The sequence below is a fragment of the Cynoglossus semilaevis genome, chromosome 10 (assembly GCF_000523025.1).
Source record: "Cynoglossus semilaevis isolate Cse_v1.0 chromosome 10, Cse_v1.0, whole genome shotgun sequence".
Classification (NCBI taxonomy): Eukaryota; Metazoa; Chordata; class Actinopteri; order Pleuronectiformes; family Cynoglossidae; genus Cynoglossus; species Cynoglossus semilaevis.
In genome coordinates this window covers 12399274-12408657 of record NC_024316.1, presented here as the reverse complement: position 1 = coordinate 12408657, position 9384 = coordinate 12399274, and the positions used below count along the sequence as shown (strand labels likewise).

At 39.8% G+C, this 9384-nt stretch overlaps 1 protein-coding gene across 1 annotated transcript in view; it reads left to right on the top strand.

Moving 5' to 3' along the window:
- LOC103385091 (dihydropyridine-sensitive L-type skeletal muscle calcium channel subunit alpha-1) overlaps positions 1–9336 on the top strand; it is a 17333-nt gene extending 7997 nt beyond the window's left edge. The window contains exons 15-44 of the mRNA XM_008318870.3: positions 202–301; positions 387–456; positions 1341–1473; positions 1560–1689; positions 1780–1839; positions 2067–2173; positions 2278–2365; positions 2633–2740; positions 2996–3048; positions 3147–3293; positions 3520–3721; positions 3818–3976; positions 4061–4171; positions 4265–4348; positions 4838–4885; positions 5383–5409; positions 5499–5624; positions 6037–6102; positions 6234–6325; positions 6399–6558; positions 6672–6799; positions 6887–6983; positions 7186–7288; positions 7367–7468; positions 7555–7688; positions 7856–7969; positions 8197–8399; positions 8481–8545; positions 8695–8741; positions 8830–9336. Of these exons, the coding sequence (XP_008317092.2) occupies positions 202–301; positions 387–456; positions 1341–1473; positions 1560–1689; positions 1780–1839; positions 2067–2173; positions 2278–2365; positions 2633–2740; positions 2996–3048; positions 3147–3293; positions 3520–3721; positions 3818–3976; positions 4061–4171; positions 4265–4348; positions 4838–4885; positions 5383–5409; positions 5499–5624; positions 6037–6102; positions 6234–6325; positions 6399–6558; positions 6672–6799; positions 6887–6983; positions 7186–7288; positions 7367–7468; positions 7555–7688; positions 7856–7969; positions 8197–8399; positions 8481–8545; positions 8695–8741; positions 8830–8997 (3232 nt within the window). The 3' untranslated portion in view covers positions 8998–9336. The remainder of the gene's footprint in view (positions 1–201; positions 302–386; positions 457–1340; positions 1474–1559; positions 1690–1779; positions 1840–2066; positions 2174–2277; positions 2366–2632; positions 2741–2995; positions 3049–3146; positions 3294–3519; positions 3722–3817; positions 3977–4060; positions 4172–4264; positions 4349–4837; positions 4886–5382; positions 5410–5498; positions 5625–6036; positions 6103–6233; positions 6326–6398; positions 6559–6671; positions 6800–6886; positions 6984–7185; positions 7289–7366; positions 7469–7554; positions 7689–7855; positions 7970–8196; positions 8400–8480; positions 8546–8694; positions 8742–8829) is intronic.
- The last annotated feature ends 48 nt before the right edge of the window (positions 9337–9384 follow it).

Sequence of the window (9384 nt, the reverse complement as noted above, 5' to 3'; positions counted from 1 at the left end):
ATTTGCCTTAAAATACTTAGCTATGTCTATTTCTGTGGTTAAAAGTCATAAAAATATATAATTTTTTGGTACGCCAACCTTTGATCACAGTAAAATACTATACCATTAAATTCCCGAACAAATCTCAGAAAATAAAAGTGTGTGTATGTCTGTGTGTGTATGTGTGTGTGTGTCCCTTACGTTTTACTCTATGGTGTCCAGGTCCAAAATGCCTGACAAGACAGATGAGGAGAGGGAGAGGATTGCGAAAAAGTTGGCAGAGCAGAGAGCTAAGATAGAGGGCATGCCGACCACGGCCAAGGTCAGAGCCGGATTCATTACAAACATGAGAAGCCGTGCACGCTACGAGCACATGTCTGTATTTTATATTTCTGTTGTATTTACAGCTTAAAATTGACGAGTTTGAGTCCAATGTGAATGAAGTGAAGGATCCGTTCCCACCTGCAGACTTCCCAGGTAAGACCACATCGTGTAATTCCTGAAGATTAAAAAAAACTTCAGCTGTAAACACCAACCCCTGTGATGATATGGTGGAGACATGACTTAAAAAGACATACAGTGCAGTACAGAATGCTCCCATTAAGACTATGGTTCCTAAAGTAGGGGATGAGGTCCCCAAGTGAGATGTGGAGCTATTGCAGGGTGGGCAAAGCAAGGCAGATGAGTCTAATTTCAATAATGTCTTCACTCTGAATTGTAATTTTTTTTCTTTTTCATCATTAGATTAAAAAGGTCAACAAAACTGCAACAATTGAAATCTTTGATCGACTTGTGATCATATATACTAGCCACAGAGCAAGTAATATAAACAAGACAAACTTTTTCTCCTTTCAAGTAATGTGTAGTTAACAAATAAAATAAAGGTGGCCAGTAAATAAAAACCCACACTTTTAACTGTTTTTTTCTGCACCTCTGCTGCATCACTTAAGATTTGTTGTTTATATTTACTGTATTTCTAAAAATGCTCATGTGTTAACCTCTGCTCTTCTTGCCCTTCACTTCGCCTTCTTCCAGCTCTGCTGCTGTAACAGAAGGAGTTTAGTGGTTGCAGGAATTTGTATTCATTACACTGGCTGTTTACCAGAGACCTTTGGCTAAGTGACAGTACCAGTATAGTAACCTCTAATTATTATTAGACTCAGTCAAGTCCATGAGCTGTGTTTTTATAAAGTCAGTCTATTTTCACACTCCTGTGGTGACTACCATATAAAGCATGAGAATACGTATAAGTTCAAGTTTGAATTTAGATTTTCTTTTCATTACAACCCACTCATACATTTGATAAAAATTGATGTTTAAATATCGTAAAGATATATGTAATTTTTTTTTTTACATGACAGGTGATGATGAGGAAGAAGAGCCTGAAATCCCCATCAGTCCTCGACCACGACCAATGGCTGACCTCCAGCTGAAGGAGGAAGCCGTCCCACTGCCTGAAGCCAGCTCTTTCTTCATCTTTGGTCCTCAGAACAAGTAGGAACCAAATGATCCTCGTACATAACACCAACCTGGAGTCTGTTTTCATGAGTCTTAGTTTGATCCTTTTCTCTGTTGTCTAGGTTCCGAAAGCTGTGCTACAAGATCATCAACGCCTCCTCCTTCACCAACTTAATCCTCCTGTTCATCCTGCTGTCCTCCATCTCCCTGGCAGCTGAAGACCCCATTGATCCCAAGTCCTACAGGAACCAGGTGACCAGTCAGAGCCAGCATTTATGGACAGTGACGTTTGAAGGAAGTTCATCTTTCATGGCATCAATTCTGTTTGCGTCTTTCTTCTAGATCTTGGCCTATGCTGATATTGTCTTCACAACAGTCTTCACCATTGAGATTGTATTAAAGGTAAATATGAACTAAGGTCATGTGATGGGCATTATTAGTAGTATGATGTAAAGCATCACAATACATCGTAATGTAACAACAGAATGATTATGTTTTTGTGACATAATTTGACATAAAATATTGTAGAAAAAAGTACCTGTCTTCTCTGTATTTCTCTGTATAAAAGTAGTAGCAGTGAGATACTACCATTTCACTGCAGTAATCTGTGTTTCACTGTGATCTGACAGATGACAGTCTATGGTGCGTTCATGCATGAAGGATCCTTCTGTCGTAACTCCTTCAACATCCTGGATCTGATCGTGGTCACAGTCTCCCTGCTGTCCATGGGAATGGAGTGAGTCTCTCTCTCTCTCTCTCTCTCTCTCTCTCCCACCTTTCTTTCTCTCCCCTGACATTAGGTCTGTTGAGGTAAACACACTTTCCTCTGTGTGACTGCAGGTCCAGTGCCATCTCCGTGGTGAAGATTCTCAGGGTGTTGAGGGTGCTGAGGCCTCTGAGAGCTATTAACAGAGCTAAAGGCTTGAAGGTAAAACACACCTTTCAAAAGTTTGTGACATGTTAGCTTTAATTAGATAATATTTAGAGAATATTACATTATAAATATTTACCTGTAGTATACATCCATGTGTATTATAAGAATATAAGTAATTTCTCCTGTAATATACTGTACATTGAAAGTATGTGATAAATACTATATCATAAGGAATATCAATAGTGCTGACATTTGGAGTAAAGGTATTTTGTAGCACCCCCTTGTGCTCAGTATTGAGATCTCACTGGTCTGTGTTCACAGCATGTGGTCCAGTGTGTGTTTGTGGCCATCAAAACCATCGGCAACATCGTCCTGGTCACCATGCTGTTGAACTTCCTGTTCGCCTGCATTGGTGTCCAGCTCTTCAAGGTAGGATTCACCGTCAGACAAGGTTGAAATATTATAATGTTAGTAGGTTTTCTAATCGTATTATTCACAAGGTAGCAACTGTAGCATTTTTTGCTACAATTATTGTTATTATAATAAGTGAATGGATGTTGGACTCATTGTCGTTACTGTCCGTGTCATTCGGTGTACATGTTTAAATGCATTCAGGAATTCTGGTTAATTAATTAATGTAATAAACACATTCATTTTGATAGCCCTAACCCTGTTTTTCCGCAGGGTAAATTCTACAGCTGCACAGACTCTTCCAAAATGACTGAGGAGGAATGCCAGTAAGGCTGTCGTCCTTTAGATATAAATATTTGATCAGAGTCAGGCAGGGTTGTTTTTTTTCTTTTTTCATGTGACTCTTCACTGTATCTGCTCCCAGGGGATTCTTCCTGAAGCACATGGAAAATTCCCTGCAGGACACGGTGGTGGCGAAGAGGGAGTGGCTCAATAATGACTTCAACTTTGACAACGTGCTCAACGGCATGCTGGCTCTCTTCACTGTTTCCACATTTGAGGGCTGGCCGAAGTAAGCGCAGCATAAATATAGATCGGACACATCGTATCTCTGATCAATTTGATTAAGTTAGAGGACAGAATATGGAGATGGGAGTATTTCTGTTCCTAACAGCCAGGGGGTGTAAAAGAGGCAGTTTATCATTTTAATATAATGAATTATAGATTCCATCTGCATTAGTCTGATTGTATCTCTGATCTCTGATCTTCACCGTCTTCTGCACTGCCCACACTTCCAGAATGTTGTACAGAGCCATCGATTCTGATGCAGAAGACGTGGGGCCTGTCTTCAACAACCGGGTGGAAGTCTCCATTTTCTTCATCATCTACATCATCCTCATCGCCTTCTTCATGATGAACATCTTTGTGGGCTTTGTCATCGTCACGTTCCAGGAGCAAGGAGAGCAGGAGTATAAGGACTGTGAGCTGGACAAGAACCAGGTACTGTGAACAGGAAGTAGGTACTTATGAAGTAGTGGGTACTGGAGGATTAGGGCCTTGAGTTGATCCTCGTCTGTGTTCTCTCTCTGTCTTCAGCGACAGTGTGTGCAGTATGCCCTGAAGGCTCGTCCTCTGATGTGCTACATCCCCAAAAACCCTTACCAGTACAGGGTCTGGTACATTGTCACGTCCTCCTACTTTGAGTACCTCATGTTTTTCCTCATTATGCTCAACACCTTGTGTCTGGGGATGCAGGTATGGAACTTGATTTTTACAGATTCATTTCAGTCTGATATCGAATCACTGATTTGATACTGATTTGCTGTCGTCTTTGTGCAGCACTGTAACCAGTCGGACCATGTGACCAAGCTGTCAGACATGTTGAACCTCATCTTCACAGTGCTCTTCACAGTGGAGATGATTCTTAAACTCATGGCCTTCAAAGCCCGGGTAAACGCCGCTGTTGTCTGTTCAAGTTCGACATCTTTTCTAACCGGTCTTTTTTTCTTTATCACCTCATTTCTGTCGTCCTTCTCTGTTCAGGGCTACTTCGGTGATCCCTGGAATGTTTTTGATTTTATCATCGTCGTTGGTAGTGTAGTAGACGTCATCCTGAGTGAAGTTGACGTGAGTAAAATAATAAGTCTGAACTACAGGTGCAGTGCAAGAAAGCCCCCCAAAATAGGATTTTTAATGATATTAAAAAATGATTTTAATTACTATTAAAAGTACTATAAACTGGCTCAGCTGGTTGGTGCCAGCAGGACTAGTACATGGTCAGTACTGTTTTTCGGTCATTTTTATCCACTTCCTTCACACTGATCATAATTAATTGATTATTACAAATATTACAAATATTTTATGTTCTTGAATTGTTAAAAAAAAGATTAGGGATTTGAGTGTATTATTGTGTTAATGTGTTTTCTCTGGCCTGTCACCTTTTGTCACTGTTGGCACTGCATCACACTCTTCATCCACAGACACAAATTCTGTTTCCTCCACATCTTCTGATCCCACCATGTCCCACTCTTTCATAGTCCTCCTCACCCCCCACCCTCCCCCTCTGTCCCCTCTGTCATCCGTGAATCTCACTCCTCATCTGTCTATCCTCCACAGACTGCCCTGGCCTCCAGTGGTGGACTGTACTGTCTCCATGGCTGTGCTGTAAATATCTGATCTTCACTGCACTGCACTGCTGCATGAGCCTTGCTGTGTGAGCACTCCACTGTGTTTCCTACTAATCTGCCCGAGTGGTTTACGGAACTCTTCGTGTTTCCTAGTATGTCTTTGTGTTTAGTAAATTTAGTAAATTGTGAATTTTTTTTTCAAGTGTGGCTCTTGCTGTATATACTGTAAAAATAGGCCTTTATATCAGTGCTGAAAACTTTTAATGGCTGAACAATTAAAAAGTGTTCATTTCTTTGCAGCTACATCTCCATAGAATGTTTATTTTGCATGAGTTAAAGGCTGCAGCAGTTTTCTTCTCAGGTTTTATAACATGTCAAAAAAGGTAGAATATGTGATTTATATTTGTGTGTGAACCCTATTCTAAGAATATTAATCTGACTTTAATAGTTTTGCAAAGTGCCACTAATTCATGGTTTCCTGAACCCAATCAAACGTCCAATGTCTTGAACTTTAATCTTTTTTTTCTAATGCAGGAGACAAATCCTATGCAAGTGATAGCAGTAAGTGAACCTCTCCCAGGATGGTATTACTACAGTATTCTCTGTTTATACGTACATTTCCTTAGATTCTTTGTTTCTTTTGTTTAAAGGCCTCTGAAAATGCTTCTGTTTCCATCACATTCTTCCGACTCTTCCGTGTCATGCGTCTGGTCAAACTGCTGAATCGATCAGAGGGAATCCGTAACCTGCTGTGGACCTTCATCAAGTCCTTCCAGGTGTGGAACACTCACAGGTCATACATTTAAAAAATGGACAAAGTTAAAGGACACTCTGAATTATAAAGGAAAGCACAAAATATGGATGTGATGAGAATTTTATATTTAAAATTTAAGCCAAACTATACAGTAGAAGCCTGGACAGTTACTAAGTGTTACTATCACTGTATGGTCATACACACTGCTTATCATTATACAAGTTTTATTTATTAATACAAATTTATTAAAAACAGCAAAAAAAAAGACACAAATTTTCAATGTCAAGGTAAAATTGACAGTTCAACAAAATAAGAACTTTCAATGTAGAAATAGTAAAACCATTACGTTCATATTTTTTTTAATATATTTACCCAAAGAACGTGAATGTATTGCTGAGATATTCTAATACTTGTGTTGTGTTGGGGGTCTCCAGGCTCTTCCTCATGTTGCTCTGCTCATCGTGATGCTCTTCTTTATTTATGCTGTCATTGGAATGCAGGTACTGTTTTCCTTTTTTTTTTTTTATATATATTTTTTCATTTGATGGCAACAGTTGGTGTGACTTAACAGGAACTGTTATTTGATGGCATCAGTTGGTGTGACTTAACAGGAACTGTTTCACTCCCTCAGATCTTTGGAAAGATAGCCTTAGTGGACGGCACCGAAATCAATCGCAACAACAACTTCCAGACATTCCCTCAGGCTGTTCTAATGTTATTCCGGTGAGTGTGTGTGAACGACGACGAGGGTGGAAGCTCATTGGTGGCGTTTTACTCACTGCATTCCTTCATTTAGATGTGCTACTGGAGAGGGTTGGCAGGAAGTCATGATGGCATCCATGTATGGGAAAAAATGTGACCCCAAGTCTGACTTCCTGCCAGGAGAGGAATACACCTGTGGGTCCAACTTCGCTGTCTTTTATTTCCTTAGCTTCTACTGTCTCTGTGCCTTTTTGGTAAGGAGCGATTTTAAAATTCAGCACTTACTACTATACTCATGTCACATGATTTTCTCTTTGCTCCAAATGTGTTAGAAAAATAGAAAATAAATGAGCTCCATCTCTTACAGATCCTTAACCTGTTTGTTGCCGTCATCATGGACAACTTTGACTACTTGACTCGTGATTGGTCACTGCTGGGTCCTCATCATTTGGATGAGTTTAAGAAAATCTGGGCTGAATATGACCCTGAGGCCACGTGAGTCTGAGATCTGTCCAAATGCCCAGTTGAACTGTGTGAGTAGGTGAAAGTTTGATGTGTGTTTGATATACATATTTCTGACAGTGGGAGAATTAAACATCTGGACGTGGTGACGCTGCTGCGGCGCATCCAGCCTCCACTGGGGTTTGGCAAGTTCTGTCCTCATCGTGCAGCATGCAAGGTACATTCATTAATTCATTCAAATTACATGTGATGTACCAAATTATACCTATATAAAGACTTGAACATTAGTTATAGAATTTTACTTTTTTTAAATTATCATTGACTTAGTTTGTTGATTTCTAATTTTTCTCCTCTATATTCTTCTATTTTCTCTTCTTTTTTTCTTCTTTTTCTTCTACCTTCTGTGTTTTTGGCCACAGCGCCTGGTTGGTATGAACATGCCCCTCAACAGTGACGGCACTGTCACCTTCAATGCCACTCTTTTTGCCCTCGTCAGAACTGCTCTTAAGATCAAAACTGAAGGTACGTTCCATACATTTTATCCATTTAAAGTGTTCATTTCCTCCTTATTTAGGACGTTGTTGTTGTCTTCTACTGTAGGTAACTTTGAACAGGCCAATGAGGAGCTGAGGGCAATCATAAAGTCCATCTGGAAACGCACCAGTATGAAGCTGTTGGACCAGGTCATTCCACCGATCGGAGGTGTGACAAATTGAACTTCTTGAATTCCACCATCATGTATTTTTGTCCAGTTTTTTTTTCCACTGATCCTCCTCACATGGTTATAGATGATGAGGTGACCGTGGGAAAATTCTACGCAACTTTCCTGCTTCAGGATCATTTCCGAAAATTCATGGAGCGTCAGGAGGAGTATTATGGCTACAGGCCCACGAAGAAGAATGCCTCAGGGCCAGAGATCCAGGTGAGACCACAGCATTATACCCAATGTTCACCTTCAAAATGAGAGGAACAATTTTAGACCTAAAATCCTAGTTACCTCCTTCCTTGACTGACATAAGTTTTTTTCCTATTTTGCTACCAATGTGCTGTTTTTTTCCACTCCACATCCTTCTTGTTTTGTTTTCCCAGGCTGGTCTGAGGTCCACAGAGGAGGAGCCAGCTCCAGAGATGCACAGGACCATTTCTGGTGACCTGCAGACTGAGGAAGCCGCTGAAGACTCGAGTGAGGAAAGAATTTACCAGGTGAAGAACAACTTTTTGAAGTCAGGCACAACGAAGCTGTCCACATATTGTTTGATTTTACGTATTATTATATACTATTTTAAATATATGACGGTTTAAAAACATTTAACAATGTTAAAAACTTAATTAAGTTGAAGTTTAATCTGTTTATTTTTTAAATTGTGACTGTGTTTAGAGTCTGGATTTATCCTTTTCCTGTTGAGAGACGTTTATCTTCATTTTTCTAGCGCACACATGGCCTGTTTGGTAACAGGACCGACCCCTTCTCCACTGAGCCCACCAACACTCAGTCACCACAGATGACCAACCAGAGACCACTCATGTTCTCTGACAGTCAGCCTGAGTCGTCACCTGACTTTTCACCCCTGGAATCCACAACAGAGTTTTTCCCCACAACTGCAAACAACACAAACAATAATGCCTTCGCAGAGTAAGAACCAATCCCATCTTCCATCATCTACAACTTTAACCTAAAGCAAGTGTGTTTTAATGGCTTGTCTTTTTTGTCCAGCTTGTTGTTTGAAAGAGAGGGCAGTTCAGGCGAGTTTTACAATCCCAACGAGGACACAGAGCCAGGTAGGTCAAGAGCTGTGATCAGGAGGCGTTTAAAGCTGTTTTATAACTTATTTGTTACTTATTTATAGTACAAAAGTAATAATATGCCCCAACTGTGTTTCAGCAAGACATTGAAAATTTGAAAAAAGTTTTTGTCATGTTTTATTCAGACAGCAGGCGTTCCTGGAGTTTCACAGTGAAAACAGACAAAACAAAGGTCAGACAATTTAATAATAATTGAAGGGACTTGCTGCACAAACGTATATAAATAACAAATTAACATGTGTTTCTTTTCCTGACTACAGTTTCCATATGACCCTCACTATGGTGACTGTCAGAGCCAGAGCTCTCACACTGCAGCTGACCGACTTGTCCAAGAGGTAAGTTCGTCTACAGTCAATTACTACACCAAAGATATGTTGTTATATGTTTGTATATACTGTCTCTTCTACCCTTTTTTTTGCACCAAGTGAGTAGCGCTCAAATCTCGTTGTACACTGTACAAGGACAATAAAGGCTATTCTATTCTATTCTATTCTATTCTATTCTATTCTATTAATAGTTCATTAATACCTTACAATAACAGGAAGATTACAACCAGCTAACAATATAAAATAAATAAATAAATAATAATAATATGGAGGAAATAACCTTCCCCTACTGACGAAAGTCAACTTTTGATCATAACTGAAATACTATACTAATCAATAAGATATATGCTATGTTAATATTTTCCTGAAAAAGTGTGTGCGCGCGTGTGTCTGTGAGTGTGTGTGTGTGCGTGTCTGTCTGTGTATGACGTCCAAGCGACCTCAAAGTGTCGTCCATCAACCAAGAACTTTTATTTTCGGAGATTTGTT